General features: G+C 40.1%; 1 protein-coding gene and 1 non-coding gene across 4 annotated transcripts in view; both read right to left on the bottom strand.

Moving 5' to 3' along the window:
* Positions 1-9,769: 9,769 nt before the first annotated feature.
* Positions 9,770-17,007, bottom strand: part of ATP8B1 (ATPase phospholipid transporting 8B1) — a 158,898-nt gene continuing 151,660 nt past the window's right edge. For all 3 annotated transcript variants that reach the window (XM_027768129.1, XM_006139916.3, XM_027768099.1), the window contains 2 exons: positions 11,797-11,927; positions 9,770-10,590 (listed from right to left, as the gene is read on the bottom strand). In XM_027768129.1, coding sequence (XP_027623930.1) covers positions 10,366-10,590; positions 11,797-11,927 — 356 coding nt within the window. In that variant the 3' untranslated portion in view covers positions 9,770-10,365. The remainder of the gene's footprint in view (positions 10,591-11,796; positions 11,928-17,007) is intronic.
* Positions 15,136-15,242, bottom strand: LOC114006676 (U6 spliceosomal RNA). The gene has a single exon (XR_003548382.1). It is a non-coding gene; the product is annotated as a U6 spliceosomal RNA (small nuclear RNA).

Raw genomic sequence — 17,007 nt, forward strand, 5'->3', positions numbered from 1 at the left:
TGGTGGTTTGCTTTCTTACTTTCTCTCTCTCTTGTGCTCTGTCCCTCTCTGGTGAAATTAAAATAAGTAAATAAATAAGTAAAGTTAAATAGTTCTTTAAAAAAAAAGAGAGAAATACATTTTATTCCATGAGAGTACATTTTGCTATCACACTGGTCTCCTCAGAATCCGTCACTTTATTCTCATTGACAGTCATTCCTGAGCAGTTTCTGGTACTGAATATAACTAAGAGCCTTTAGGGGGTGCTCTTTGATTAAAAACATTTATCCCTCAAATAACTAAAGGAGCATATCACAGGGGAAAATGGCCTTTTATTTTTTTTAGGGATGGTCTCCCAGGTAGGTACAGAATTTTTCTTATACCACTTCTATGGCAGAGCCGTACACGCTGCTCCATTTTCTCCACTTCAAGCTCCCTCAGATGATACTCTAATCATTTGCTGCTAACTACATTTCCCAGAGATTCTCTCAAAGAATCCTACTTTGAGGCCTAAACACACTTTTCTAGTGGATCACAGATGCCCCTGAACCCAAGAACTACCTACCTGTCTTGCACTGGGCTCAACCCTGTTCCAACTTCCAACCCCAGGCCTCCCACCTCCTCCTCACCTGTGTTCCTTCTCTTCTATTTCCTCATTCACTCCTTCCACTTATTTTTCCTACCAATCATTCATCACATAGGAGGAGACTTCAAAAAGATCATGAAAAAGTGTGAAGTATGAATTTCTTTTGGTAGAAAATTTTTGAAATTCATAGATTTCCCCCCCCCCATGATAAGTATTTTCCATTAATTTCTTAAGACCCTTCATTTTTGTAGACCGTCTGCTTACTTCTCAGCCTCTACTTTTGGCCAAGGATTTCCTTTTTTCTTACTCTGACCCAAAGAGTAGAGGTCATTTGGGAAAACTGCCCTTATCCAAGTATAGCAAGATGTACCTCCCTGGGCAAACCTGATCTTAGAAACCATAAATCTATACCTGTCTCTTTCTTCCATCAGATTTCTTCTAACATTCAGTCCTTTGTGGCCAGTCTAAGCAAACATGGTGACCTTTAGACAAGTGCAGAAAGGCAGTTCCACTAGCAGTCCTTTGGAAGGTAATGAACAGAATTAACATGTGAATATACTTGCTGCCTGTTGTTATCCAAATTGCAGAGCAGTATTGGTCTAGAGGAAGTCACATGTTTTTAATCAGAATTTGCCCACAAAATTAGAAAAAACTTCCATAGAACTACATGGTATCAGATGTCTTCTCCCATCTTCAGCCAATTAACACTCGAAAACAACTGGTTTTGTATTCTACTTCCCTTTTCCCTATTTTCTACCCTTTAAAAGAATAAACCTGGGACCAGTTTGGGGCCATGGCTATCTCCATCAGTTGTGATCACCTGATCCCCACTTTCCCTTACTTGTATGTTTTTGTGTGTTTATTTTTGTTTATTTTCTAATCTACAGCCCCAAAAATATGTTCAGTCGCTTTGTCCCTAGTTCTTGGGTGCAGGGGCAGCTGTGACTCACTAGAAAAGTGTGTTTAGGCCTCTAAGAAGGGGATTCTTTGAGAGAATCTCTGGGAAATGTAGTTAGCAGCAAGTGATTAGAGTATCATCTGAGGGAGCTTGAAGTGGAGAAAATGGAGCAGCGTGTAGGGCTCTTCCATAGAAGTAGTATAAGAAAAATTCTGTACCTACTTGGGAGACCATCCCTAAAAAAATGAAAGGCCATTTTCCCCTGTGATATGCTACTTTAGTTGTTTGAGGGATAAATGTTTTAAATTTTTTTATTCTTCAATCCTTTAATTATTTTTAATTCTTCACAGGACCACCAAGTTCCTTTAGAAAACTTGCTGGAAACTTTTGTCTTGAAGTCAGGCTGTGTTTGTATAAGAAATAACTGTTGGCAGGGCCAGCAGGTGGTGTGGTTGTTAAGGGTGTTGGACTCCCACATGGCTGACTGCAGTTCAAGTCCCTGACCTGTCAGCTTGCTTTCTCACTTTCTCTCTCTCATTCTGTCCCTCTCTGGTCAAATTAAAATAAAGTTAAATAAGATAATTCTTTAAAAAACAAAAAGAAAAAAAGTAACTCTTGGGGCTGACAAGTAGCATGGTAGTTAAGGGCACTGGACTCCCACATGGCCAACATGTGAATATACTTCAAGTCCCAGATCTGCAGCTTGCTTTCTCACTCTACCCCTCCCCCATCCCCATCCCTCTCTGGTCAGATTAAAGTTAAATAAATTTTTAAAAAATAACTGTCTTCTAGAAACATGTAATATACTGGGACCAGCGGGTGGCGTGGTGGTTAAGATGTTGGATACTCCCACATGGCTGACAATGGTTCAAGTCTTGGACCTGGTGGCATGCTTTCTCTCTCCTCTCTATTTCTGAGTGTCTCTGGTCAAATTAAAATGAATAAGTAAAATAATTCTTAAAAAAAAATTTTAAAAAAGAATGTAATATACTTTCAAGGGTCACAAAAACAGAAAATTATCTGTTGACAACATGTATGATAATATCTTTAGATTAATACAGTGTATCCATGCTGAGAAAATTTATTTTGCATGCTGTAATGATATAGTGATTGAATGTATTAAGGGTGCTGGACTCCCATAGTTGACTGTGGTTCAAGTCCCGGACCTGGCAGTGTGCTAGACTCCCATGGTTGACTGTGGTTCGAGTCCTGGACCTGGCAGTCGAACCATGGTTGACTGTGGTTCAAGTCCCAGACCTGGCAGCTTGCTTTCTCACTTTCCCTCTCTCATTCTGTCCCTCTCTTGTCAAATTAAAAATAAATAAATGAAGTTAAATAAAATAATTTTTTGAGAGGTTTTCGCTATAGGGCGCATGCCAGCTAGCCAGAGAGAGACATAGAGACAGAAAGCGAGAAATCACCCCCCCAGGGGGATGGTCACGCCACAATCCCTTTTCCATTCTCCTCTCGGGATCTTGGGCATGCACGCACACGCGCCCAGCGTGAGTTTTAAGCCACTGGGTCCGGGACGCGAACCATGGTTGACTACATGGGAGTCCAGCGACATAGCCATTACGCTAACTGCTGGTTCCCAATAAAATAATTATTTTTAAAAAAGGGTGAGTGACAAGAATCTACTCTGGCAAGTTTTTTTTTTTTTTTTTTTGATAAATTCATTGTATTATCAAGCTTCTTTGAGATTATTTACAAAAAGTGGGATGTAACAAAAAATATAAAAGTATACTAAGTGGTATCATTGTAGCCTACTTTGTACATTTTAAAATATATTTTTAATAATACATTCAATCACTATATCATTACAGCATGCAAAATAAATTTTCTCAGCATGGATACACTGTATTAATCTAAAGATATTATCATACATGTTGTCAACAGATAATTTTCTGTTTTTGTGACCCTTGAAAGTATATTACATTCTTTTTTAAAATTTTTTTTTAAGAATTATTTTACTTATTCATTTTAATTTGACCAGAGACACTCAGAAATAGAGAGGAGAGAGAAAGCATGCCACCAGGTCCAAGACTTGAACCATTGTCAGCCATGTGGGAGTATCCAACATCTTAACCACCACGCCACCCGCTGGTCCCAGTATATTACATGTTTCTAGAAGACAGTTATTTTTTAAAAATTTATTTAACTTTAATCTGACCAGAGAGGGATGGGGATGGGGGAGGGGTAGAGTGAGAAAGCAAGCTGCAGATCTGGGACTTGAAGTATATTCACATGTTGGCCATGTGGGAGTCCAGTGCCCTTAACTACCATGCTACTTGTCAGCCCCAAGAGTTACTTTTTTTCTTTTTGTTTTTTAAAGAATTATCTTATTTAACTTTATTTTAATTTGACCAGAGAGGGACAGAATGAGAGAGAGAAAGTGAGAAAGCAAGCTGACAGGTCAGGGACTTGAACTGCAGTCAGCCATGTGGGAGTCCAACACCCTTAACAACCACACCACCTGCTGGCCCTGCCAACAGTTATTTCTTATACAAACACAGCCTGACTTCAAGACAAAAGTTTCCAGCAAGTTTTCTAAAGGAACTTGGTGGTCCTGTGAAGAATTAAAAATAATTAAAGGATTGAAGAATAAAAAAATTTAAAACATTTATCCCTCAAACAACTAAAGTAGCATATCACAGGGGAAAATGGCCTTTCATTTTTTTAGGGATGGTCTCCCAAGTAGGTACAGAATTTTTCTTATACTACTTCTATGGAAGAGCCCTACACGCTGCTCCATTTTCTCCACTTCAAGCTCCCTCAGATGATACTCTAATCATTTGCTGCTAACTACATTTCCCAGAGATTCTCTCAAAGAATCCTACTTTGAGGCCTAAACACACTTTTCTAGTGGATCACAGATGCCCCTGAACCCAAGAACTACCTACCTGTCTTGCACTGGGCTCAACCCTGTTCCAACTTCCAACCCCAGGCCTCCCACCTCCTCCTCACCTGTGTTCCTTCTCTTCTATTTCCTCATTCACTCCTTCCACTTATTTTTCCTACCAATCATTCATCACATAGGAGGAGACTTCAAAAAGATCATGAAAAAGTGTGAAGTATGAATTTCTTTTGGTAGAAAATTTTTGAAATTCATAGATTTCCCCCCCCCCATGATAAGTATTTTCCATTAATTTCTTAAGACCCTTCATTTTTGTAGACCGTCTGCTTACTTCTCAGCCTCTACTTTTGGCCAAGGATTTCCTTTTTTCTTACTCTGACCCAAAGAGTAGAGGTCATTTGGGAAAACTGCCCTTATCCAAGTATAGCAAGATGTACCTCCCTGGGCAAACCTGATCTTAGAAACCATAAATCTATACCTGTCTCTTTCTTCCATCAGATTTCTTCTAACATTCAGTCCTTTGTGGCCAGTCTAAGCAAACATGGTGACCTTTAGACAAGTGCAGAAAGGCAGTTCCACTAGCAGTCCTTTGGAAGGTAATGAACAGAATTAACATGTGAATATACTTGCTGCCTGTTGTTATCCAAATTGCAGAGCAGTATTGGTCTAGAGGAAGTCACATGTTTTTAATCAGAATTTGCCCACAAAATTAGAAAAAACTTCCATAGAACTACATGGTATCAGATGTCTTCTCCCATCTTCAGCCAATTAACACTCGAAAACAACTGGTTTTGTATTCTACTTCCCTTTTCCCTATTTTCTACCCTTTAAAAGAATAAACCTGGGACCAGTTTGGGGCCATGGCTATCTCCATCAGTTGTGATCACCTGATCCCCACTTTCCCTTACTTGTATGTTTTTGTGTGTTTATTTTTGTTTATTTTCTAATCTACAGCCCCAAAAATATGTTCAGTCGCTTTGTCCCTAGTTCTTGGGTGCAGGGGCAGCTGTGACTCACTAGAAAAGTGTGTTTAGGCCTCTAAGAAGGGGATTCTTTGAGAGAATCTCTGGGAAATGTAGTTAGCAGCAAGTGATTAGAGTATCATCTGAGGGAGCTTGAAGTGGAGAAAATGGAGCAGCGTGTAGGGCTCTTCCATAGAAGTAGTATAAGAAAAATTCTGTACCTACTTGGGAGACCATCCCTAAAAAAATGAAAGGCCATTTTCCCCTGTGATATGCTACTTTAGTTGTTTGAGGGATAAATGTTTTAAATTTTTTTATTCTTCAATCCTTTAATTATTTTTAATTCTTCACAGGACCACCAAGTTCCTTTAGAAAACTTGCTGGAAACTTTTGTCTTGAAGTCAGGCTGTGTTTGTATAAGAAATAACTGTTGGCAGGGCCAGCAGGTGGTGTGGTTGTTAAGGGTGTTGGACTCCCACATGGCTGACTGCAGTTCAAGTCCCTGACCTGTCAGCTTGCTTTCTCACTTTCTCTCTCTCATTCTGTCCCTCTCTGGTCAAATTAAAATAAAGTTAAATAAGATAATTCTTTAAAAAACAAAAAGAAAAAAAGTAACTCTTGGGGCTGACAAGTAGCATGGTAGTTAAGGGCACTGGACTCCCACATGGCCAACATGTGAATATACTTCAAGTCCCAGATCTGCAGCTTGCTTTCTCACTCTACCCCTCCCCCATCCCCATCCCTCTCTGGTCAGATTAAAGTTAAATAAATTTTTAAAAAATAACTGTCTTCTAGAAACATGTAATATACTGGGACCAGCGGGTGGCGTGGTGGTTAAGATGTTGGATACTCCCACATGGCTGACAATGGTTCAAGTCTTGGACCTGGTGGCATGCTTTCTCTCTCCTCTCTATTTCTGAGTGTCTCTGGTCAAATTAAAATGAATAAGTAAAATAATTCTTAAAAAAAAATTTTAAAAAAGAATGTAATATACTTTCAAGGGTCACAAAAACAGAAAATTATCTGTTGACAACATGTATGATAATATCTTTAGATTAATACAGTGTATCCATGCTGAGAAAATTTATTTTGCATGCTGTAATGATATAGTGATTGAATGTATTATTAAAAATATATTTTAAAATGTACAAAGTAGGCTACAATGATACCACTTAGTATACTTTTATATTTTTTGTTACATCCCACTTTTTGTAAATAATCTCAAAGAAGCTTGATAATACAATGAATTTATCAAAAAAAAAAAAAAAAACTTGCCAGAGTAGATTCTTGTCACTCACCCTTTTTTAAAAATAATTATTTTATTGGGAACCAGCAGTTAGCGTAATGGCTATGTCGCTGGACTCCCATGTAGTCAACCATGGTTCGCGTCCCGGACCCAGTGGCTTAAAACTCACGCTGGGCGCGTGTGCGTGCATGCCCAAGATCCCGAGAGGAGAATGGAAAAGGGATTGTGGCGTGACCATCCCCCTGGGGGGGTGATTTCTCGCTTTCTGTCTCTATGTCTCTCTCTGGCTAGCTGGCATGCGCCCTATAGCGAAAACCTCTCAAAAAATTATTTTATTTAACTTCATTTATTTATTTTTAATTTGACAAGAGAGGGACAGAATGAGAGAGGGAAAGTGAGAAAGCAAGCTGCCAGGTCTGGGACTTGAACCACAGTCAACCATGGTTCGACTGCCAGGTCCAGGACTCGAACCACAGTCAACCATGGGAGTCTAGCACACTGCCAGGTCCGGGACTTGAACCACAGTCAACTATGGGAGTCCAGCACCCTTAACCATCATGCCACCTGCTGATACACTCTGCTCTTAAAAAAAACATGCAACCGGAGACCAGTAGATGGCGTAGCAGTTATGTCAGTGGTCTTCCATGACTGTGGTTCAAGTCCCAGACCCAGTGGCTTGAAACTCATACTAGGTGCATGTGCATGCATGCTCCAAATCCTGACAGAATGAAGGAGAAGGGACTGTGGCATGGCCACTGCCCTAGGGGATGATTTGCATGTGCTCTATAGCAAAAGAATCTCTGAAAAAAAAAAAAAAAAAAGCAAACAAAGTAAAAAAACAACTTAAAAGTTACTGTAGGGCCAGAAGGTGGCATGGAGCTTAAGGTGTCTGACTGTGCAGTTCAAGTCCCAGACCCACAACTGGGTGTATGTACATATGTACCCAAAATCCTGAGAGGAGATGGGAAGATAGTGGATTGCAGTGTGGCCATCCCTCCTGGGGGGTGATTTCTCACTTTCCCTATCTCTTTCTCTAGTCAGTGTGACTGCCTTTTAGCAAAAACTAAAACAGAGAAGATATTGTAAAAGATTATACTTTAACAAAGATTTGTACTAAAGCATTTATTTTTTTAAACAAAAATATACATTCAATCTCAGATTTACAGAATATAGAAATAATTTATCCAAAGCAATTTGCATTTTTAAATTGTTAATATTGCACCCAACAATATAAGTCTTTGACACATTTGCATTGTCAACTTTTCCCACAATTCAAAAAACAAGATAGAAATCTGAAATGGATAGAATTACACAGGCTAATATTTCTGTAAAAAAAAAGACAAGAAACTTACAATTCTTTTTATTTACAAGATAAAATTGTAAACTTTTAGAAACTTACTTCCATAAAAGAGCCATACATTCTTTTGTCATTCCTAAAAATTGAGGAGGATCAATTGAACAATTTGTTCCCTTCCTTAAGGGGAAAATTTTTTTCATGAAAATTAAAATTACTTTGAAAATGTGGCTTCATCTTCTATTCTGATGGTCTACAGAAGTCACAGAGAAAGCAGTTACTGCTATCACTGGTTTCTGCCTATACTGTGGGCCAATATGTGTAAGTTCTGTCTGAAGTATGAAAGCATTACTTTGAACTGTATTTGACTCAGGTCATCACTTCCATGCTCCAGAGAGGGAAATATGGGGTTTTGGTATCATAGATATATATCCATCAGTCAGCTATTGGTTATTTGGAAACTGTTGGTGATCATTACACCCAAACCTTGCTGCCTATTTTGCAATGCATAGATCAGCCTTTTTCTCCCTTGTCCTCTGACTCATGGGCTGGGTATAAAAACATTCAGCTTCTTCCTGGTTTCTAACACATTCAGTTTTAACCATAGTGACCCCAACTTCTGTTCTGTGTAATCTCTTGGAGCCACACCCAAAAGACCAAGTCCTATCAGAACAAATGTAAAGCAAAGTGTAAGATCATAAGAAGAGTTTGTCTTGATATGTTGGACTCATGTTTGGCTGAATTTATATGGCTTGAACAATTTGGAAATAATGCTTTTAATTCCCTTTTACTGAATATAGTAGAAAAATGTCCTGTTGACTAATATGATGTTTCCGTTTATTACATGTATCAATAATTTACTGCATATAAAAGAGCAATTTTCTGTTAACTAATGTGATGTTTTAACTTAAGCTTTTAGTTTCATACAAATAGCCAGGGATGAATTCACCAATTGGAGACAACTGACAAACAAATTGCTCAACTGATCCAAACATGAACTATATACACGTGATTTCGTCATAAGAACTCAAAGGGACAGATAGTATAAAAAAAATTAGTGAAAACATTTCTACAACTGAACTAGAATAAGGAAACTAATGTGTGAGCAACACACTAGAAAAGAGCTCACGCTGAAAAAGCCCCTGAAAAAGATCATTTTTGCCTCATTAAGGATGGTTTCCATAATTAACTAAAGTTAAACTTAAAAGGAGATTGTGGCATGTCTGGACCCAGTAAAGGGTGGCCATATCTCTGGGTCTCTTTCACTCCCTCTTTCTCTCACATGTATGCCCTCGTGTTCCATCATGAGTAAAGACTTTTAAAAAGGAAAAAAGGGAGCCAGGAGATGGTATGGTAGTTAAGGTGTTAGACTTCTACATGGTCAACCAGTTTGACACCCAGACCCAGCGGCTTGGAAATCATGCCAGGTGCATGTGTGTGCGCTCAAAATTCAGAAAGGATAAGGGATTGTGGTGTGGCCAATCCCTTGCAGGGCGATTTCTTACTTTCCCTGTCACCACTGTCTGTCTCTTGTGAGCACATGCACCCTATGGCAAAAATCTAAAAACAAAACAAAACAAAACGAAAAAAGAAAAACAAGGACAAAGTGTTTCTCAGTCTCACAAGTGTAGCTACTAACAGCCTTTTCTCTCAAGACATAAGACAAGTGACAAAGAGTGAGGTCTCTGTTCAAGTCCCTTATAAAATACTTTACATATAGGCAGGCACAAAAGTTTGCTTTTCAAAAGAAAGCTTTGCAATATTCTGATGTCCTCAGTTTATAAAAACTTCTTAAAAGCCCATAAATATTTAGATGCTTTTTTTTTTAAAAAAATGAGAGTACCCAATTCACTTGGTACTATGGAAAGTTGTTGAAATCAAATGTGATGGTGAAAGTATGTAGTGTGCTCTTTAATCTGATCTACAAGGCCTGAAACCTTACACCTACAAAATCTGAAGTAATTTTCCACGATTGAACTGCATTATTCAACGAATATGAAGAGAACATGAAACCATGCGGCCTATTACAAACTTTGAAAACGTCATTGGACCACTTAATTTCCAAGTGATTAACATTCATGAATCTTTCATCATTACCTTTATAAATAAATTAAAAATAAATCTTTGTGACCAGGGGGCCCGTAGGTAAAAGAAGTCGTCTCTGGGAAATTCATGCTGAAGTTCACAGACAAGACATTTTTTTTTTACCATAATTTTATAAGGCAATAACATTTGAACTAAAATAGCCACTTTCTAATTCTACTGTCCCGGACTGAGACTGGATTAAAATGTTCCCTTTGAATCATAATGAACGTAGTCCGTGGAACAGGAGTTTTTAAAAGGCATCCTTGGCTTTGCTCAACAGCTCAACCCAAGGAGTATGACTTACAGGTTACTATCTTCTGGGGTATTTTGGGACAAATCCAATTACCAAATTAAAAAAGAAAAGTCCTGAGAGTCTTTCGTAAAAAAAAAAAAAAGAAAGAAAAAGAAATTAGTCCTGTCCTCTGCACAGCCATGCCCTCTGGCCCTCAGGAGTCCGGGCTTCAGCTCTCCACTGTCCGCCGGTACTCCGCAGTTCCGTCCGCGACAATCGCATCCAGGGGCGAGCGCTTCTTGCGGATGCTGCGTCCGGAGGAGATGAGGTCCGCGTAGCCGCGCTGGTGCGAGAAGGCGTAGGCAGAGCGCCGGGACGACACGCCCCGGCGGAACCCCTTCTGCCTCCGCTGCCACTGCTCTTCCGCCTTTAGCAGTTTGCGATGCTTCTGGATCTATAAAAGGAGTAAAGGGAGAAGCTAGGGCAAGGTCTGCATCGAGGTGGAAGCCGGGCCCGAAGGAGGTGAACGGAAGCTGACTCCGGGTGGGCACCCACACCAGGCTTGTCACTAGTCTCGCAGGCATCCCTGTCCCCCCTCTTTATAGAAGGGGGGTGGGTATGTCACTTTTATAAAGTCGTGCAACTAGAAAATGGCAAGCTAAAAATTAAGAAAAAAAAAGAAAATGGCAAGCCAGGATTCTCACTCCTAGCAGGTTGCTCCTTCCAGGTCACAGATCAGACTAGTACAGGTGCAAGAGAAAACTGCGTCTCTCCCTGGATGCTACCACAGCTTCTGTCCCTGCGACAGAGAGGTCTGGGGCACCCCGAAGGTTGTCTACTGAGCGTCTCCTTCTTTCTAACGAAAATTCCACTTGTCCAAATTTGTACCCCTCTCCTCCACGCCCACATTACCCACAGGACTTTATGGATGTCCCTTGCCAGGTTAGTCCAGGCAGATGAGCCCTCAGGGACGTGTTGTGCCCCTGAGAGAAGTTCCAGGGTTCCTAAGGGAAAGCTCCGAAGCTGTCTCTTGTCATTTCCCTATACACTGAGACGTCAGGATGAGATGCCTGCCCTGTGGTAGCCACTTTCCAGCTTCAAGATGAAGATTAAACGTAAAGACAGCAGAAGGGTTCTTTTCTATCTTTCTTTTTAAAAATACTTATTTTATTTATATTTATTTAAATTTGACCAGAAAGGGATAAAGAGAGAGAAAAAAGGAAAGTGAGAAAGCAAGCGCCAAGTCCAGAACTCGAATGGCAGTCAGCTATACGGTAGTCCAGTGCCCTTAACCACCATGCCACGTGCTGGTCCCAAAAAATATTCTTTCCAAATGTCCCATGAACTAAGAAATTTGCAGGAAAGGTACTATTTTTTTTAAAAGGAATTATTTTATTTGTCTTTATTAATTTATTTTAATTTGACCAGAGAGAGAGAGAGAGAGAGAGAATGAGAGAGTGAGAGAGAGAGAGAGAGAGAGAGAGGAAAGTGAGAAAGCAAACCACCACGTCTGGGATTCGAACCACGGTTGGCTGTGTGGGAATCCAGTACCCTTAAACTATTACACTACCTGCAGGCCCTGGGAAGGTACTATTTATGGGCAGTGCGCTGATTGCTTTGAGGGACACTGAGGGTTGGAAGAGAAATGTGTCTTACATACCTTATCGCTTTCTGATGGCCAGATGGTCATGGACAAGAACCGTATGGCAACGACAGGCAGTAAGCACATGGCGACAGTCAGAATGATGGTCAGCCAAATGTAGGGCTGTCTTAGAGCATTGGAAGCTGTGCCTGTAAGAACATGGGGAATGATCATAGGGGTGCTGTTATCCTAAGGTCAGTTAATATTTCACAGTCTACAGAGGGACAATCTAGTTGGCTTTCTCAAAACATCCTATCATGGCTCGAGCAATGGACATGTTCATTTTTTTTTCTTAAAATACATAATTTCATTACAAAATTGAAAAATAAAAAGAACACAAAATGCACCATCCTAAAAACCCCAAAATTTACTATTGATACCAATTCCTATAAGTGTGCTATGCTACCAACACAAGTCAAGAAATGAAACCATTAAATGTTAAGGAACATTCAACATCAGAAGCTAGAAAATCTAACTATGTAATAGCCCCTCAAAAAGCTACAACCTGCATTCTTTAAGTATTTTCTTTACAAAGAAATCTTATCAGCTATACAGCAATCTGTATAGTTTTTATACTGAAGCAAACATTGAGCTGCACTTGAATTCACATTCTTAGCAAAACAATTGCCTGAGCACACACATGCGTTCCAGACACATCATTACAGGACAGCCAATTCTTCCTCCCCCTCCTCTTCCTCTCTGGTTCATTCTTCTTCTTTGAGCCTGTTGGCCTGCCGGGGCCCTTCTTTCCTGCTTCACATTTGTCCTTGGCAAGGTATGCAGCAATATCCTTTTCATTTTTCTCCTTTAGTTTAGCCACTTTCTGTTCATATAGTTATCTTTTTCTGACTGTTCAGACCACATTTCACTCTTTTTATTTTTTTGCAGTATCCCCAGTGGGTAGGCCTGGGTATTCACTTTTGATCTTTGGGCGATACCTAGAGCAAAACAGGAAGAAGGCAGATGGCAGACTTTGGGGAGCATTAGGATCCTTTTTGTTTCCCTTCTTATCCACTTTGGGAAGAATGTAATTATTACTCTCCCTGTCATAAAGAGCTTTGTCACTTTTTGCTTTATCTTCAAACTTCGACTTTTCCTTTGCAGACATAGTCTTCTATCTCTGAACATTTCTTGGCAACTTCGGCGAAATTGAACAGAGTTCAGGTGTTTCTTCTTGTGCTTTTCCCGGCAGGTCTGCACGAAGAAGGCATACAAGGGGGTCTCCTTTGCCCATGGTGACAGACAGCGTCGACCTGGTGTGAGCTCTCCTCAGAGTCCTGCGGAGTGGCCAGATCTGACGTAGAAGCGTCCTCCCCAGGCTCTGCCATGAACTGGTTCATCCTGGACATGTTCATTTAAAAAAATTTTTGCTAGACAATTCAGTACATACTTTCACAATAACCAGGGGAGTGAGTTCTGAATGTTCACAACATAATATAAAATTAAATGTTGACAGTGTTAAATATGTTAATATCTTGATTTGTTTATTATACACGGTACACGTACTCTTTTGTTTTCATGGAATACCTTTTTCCAGCCCTTCACTTTCAGTATATGTATGTCTTTATTCATAAGGTGCATTTCTTATAGGCAACAGAGACAGTTTCTGTTTTTTGTTTTTTTTTTTAAATCTATTCAGCCACTCTGTGTCTCTTTTTTTGGGAGGGAGAAGTTTTTGCTATAGGGCATGTGCACTCACTGGAAAGACAGAGACAGAGAGACAGAAAGCGAGAAATTACCCCCCTCGCGGGGGGGGGGATGGCCACACTGCAATCCCTTCTCCATTCTCCCCTCGGGATCTTGGGCACACATGCACACGCGCCTGGCGTGAGTTTAAGCTACTGGGTCCGGAACTCGAACTGCGGTCGACTACATGGGAGTCCAGTGACATAGCCATTATGCTAGCTGCTGGTCCCCACTCTGTGTCTCTTGATTGGAGAATTTAATCCATTAACATTCAACCTTATTATCAATATTTCCAGACATGCTCCTTTCATGAAGTGAGACATTTCCTTGATTGTGTTTTGTTCTCTTGTATCTGTCTGACTTTTTAGTTTTCCTGGCATAGCATTCCCTCAGAACTTCTTGAAGAGCTAGTCTGAAGTTGGTAAATTCTTTTAGGTTGGGACCAGCAGGTGGCATGGTGGTTAAAGAGCTGGACACTCCCACATGGTCGACCAGGGTTCAAGTCCTGAATCTGGTGGCTTGCTTTCTCACTTCCTCTCTCTCTCTCATTCTCACCCTCTGTCTCTCTCTGCTCAAACTAAAAAATAAATGAATGAATAAATAAAATAAAATAATTACTTAAAAAAATTCTTTTAGGTTTTGTTTATCTGAGAATGTTTGATCTTTTCTTCCAATATGAATGATAATCCTGCTGGGTATAGTAATCTTGGTTAAAGTAGTTTTTTAACACTTTTTATATATTTCCCCATTCCTTTTTTGCTTGCATTGTTTCTGACCAGAGGTCTAAGGTTAACCTGATGGGATAGCCTTTGTAAGTAACTTGACATTTCTCTCTTGCCAATTTTAGTAACTGGCCTTTGTCTGTTGTTTTGGCCAGTCTGGCTATGATGTGCCTTGGAGAAGATCTTCTTGTATTACTATGTGGGGTCCTTTGTATTTCTTGGGAATGGATATATTAATGCCTCTCTATATCTTCTAGGATTTCAAGGAATAGATTACCAATGCCCTTATTATTTTCTTCTCCTGGGATACCAATTATCTGATATTTGGGCACTTAATGGTACCTAGTATTTCTTGTAAATTGCCCTTGTTTTTCTTGGTTATTTTCTCAGTCTTTTTGATAATTTTTTTTTTTCAGAGAGATTTTTGCTACAGGGCATGTGCACTTGCTGGAGAGACAGAGAGGCAGAAAACGAGAAATCATCCCCCAGGGAAATGGCCATGGCACAATCCCTTCTACTCCATTCTCCTCTTGGGATTTTTTTTGGGGGGGACATCATGCACACATGCCTGGCATGAGTTTAAGTTGCTGGATCTGAGACTCGAACTGCGGTCAACTATGTGGGAGTCCAGTAATGTAACCAATATACCATCTGCTAATACCAATTTTTTCTAGGTCAGTGGTTTTATCTTCTGTATTCGGGATTTGATTTTCTGCATGATCTAATCTGCTCTTAATACTTTCGAGGGTAGTTTTGATTTTCTGTATTACGGTCTTCATCTCTAATAATTCCATTTGATTCTTTTTTATGGTGTTTATTTCTTCTTTCAAATCGTGAAAGATCTTCGTCATCTCCTTGAGCTCATTGTCACTTTTCTCTTGCATCTCATTTAGCTTTGTCACTATAAATATTTGAATTGTTTATCTGACACTTCCACAAGTTCCCCTATGATGAAAAGGAATGCTTCACGAATTTGCGTGTCATCCTTGCACAGACGCCATGCTAATCTTCTCTGTATCAATCCAATTTTGGTATGCGTGCTGCCAAAGCAAGCACAAAAGAGAGATTTTTTGCTATGGGGTGCACGAGCTTGCTGCAGAGTCACAGAGAAATAGAAAGTGAGAAATCGCCCCCCAGAGGGGATGGCCATGCTGCAGTCCTTTCTCCTCCAGTCTCCTCTCAGGATCTTAGGAACATGTGCACATACACCTAGCATGAGTTTCAAGCCACTAGGTCCAGGACTCGAACTGCGGTCAACTAGGTGAAAGTCCAGCAACGTAAACATTACGCCATCTGCTAGTCTCCTATATACATACTTTTTTTTTTTTTTTTTGGAGAGGTTTTTGCTATAGGGCGCGTGCGCTCGCCAGACAGACAGAGAGAGACATAGAGACAGAAAGCGAGAAATCACCCCCCAGGGGGGATGGTCACGCCGCAATCCCTTCTCCTCCATTCTCCTCTCGGGATCTTGGGCACGCACGCACACGCGCCTGGCGTGAGATTTAAGCCACCGGGTCCGAGACGCGAACCGCGGTCGACTACGTGGGAGTCCAGCGACATAGCCATTACGCTAACTGCTGGTTCCCTCCTATATACATACTTTTAAAGACCCTTCTATATCCTACAAAGATGTATAATGATTGCATGTAAAATCACAAATTACAATAAATATTTAAAAAAGCAATAATAACGAAATTTTGCTAGAGGGTGAGTGTGCTCACCAGAGACAGAAAGAGAGAAAGGGAAAGTAAGAAAGCATTCCCAGTGGGGGATGATCACACCACAACCCCTTCTCCTTCATTTCTCCTTTGGATTTTGGACAGGTACACATATGTGTCTGGTATGTTTCTCAGGATGCTAGGTCTGGGACTCAAACTGTGCAGTCAGCCATGTGGGACCCAGCTGCCTTAATCACCATGTCATGGGCTGGCCCTTGGCATGGTCATTTTATTTTTTATTTTTATTTTATTTATTTTATTTTTTTAGAGGTTTTTGCCTCGGGGCACATACACTTACTGAAGAGAGAGAGAAACAGTAAGAGGGAAAGTGAGAAATCACCCCCCACAGGGGATGGCCACGCCACAATCCTTCCTCCTCATTCTCCTCTTGGGATCTTGGGCACACATGCCTGGTGTGAGTTTCAAACCACTGAGTCCGGGACTCAAACTGTGGTCAGCCATGTGGGAGTCCAGTGACATAACTGCTACACCATCTGCTGGCCCTCAGCATGGACATTTTAAAATCAGATTAAGCAAAGTAAAATTAGAAAAATCAGTTCTTGGGACCAGCAGATAGTGGAATGGTTATGTTGTTGGACTCCCACATAGTCCACCACAGTTCATGGCCTGGACCTGGCAATTTTATCACACTGTTTTCCTTACTTACAGTCTAAGCTTACAAAAACAGTGGTCTTTGTTTTTTAAAATGTGGTTAAATATATATGTGATTAAAAAAAAAAAGTCTATGAGAACATTCTAAATAACTGGGTATTAAATATTTAAAACATAGTCAGTGAAAAAAAAACAACCCACAATCATAAAGAATTAGCTCAATACCAAGAACACAAGGGTTACCACAACAACTGCCTTTACAACCCAACAACTGGTGATAAAATTGAAATCTTCATAGGGAAACTAGCATATGAGGAATTTCTTCCCATTGTGAATCCAAATTCTCTATTCAGATAAGAGTCTCATAAATTTAGTTTATGATATTTATCTTTATTCACAATATTTTATGAGATCTGTAGTATTTATGGCATTTCAAATTTATTCTACATTTGTTAACATGTCATATGTTTTATACAATTGTGATCTCTGGT

This window comes from Tupaia chinensis, unplaced genomic scaffold (genome assembly GCF_000334495.1).
Source record: "Tupaia chinensis unplaced genomic scaffold, TupChi_1.0 Scaffold000012_1, whole genome shotgun sequence".
NCBI lineage: Eukaryota > Metazoa > Chordata > Mammalia > Scandentia > Tupaiidae > Tupaia > Tupaia belangeri.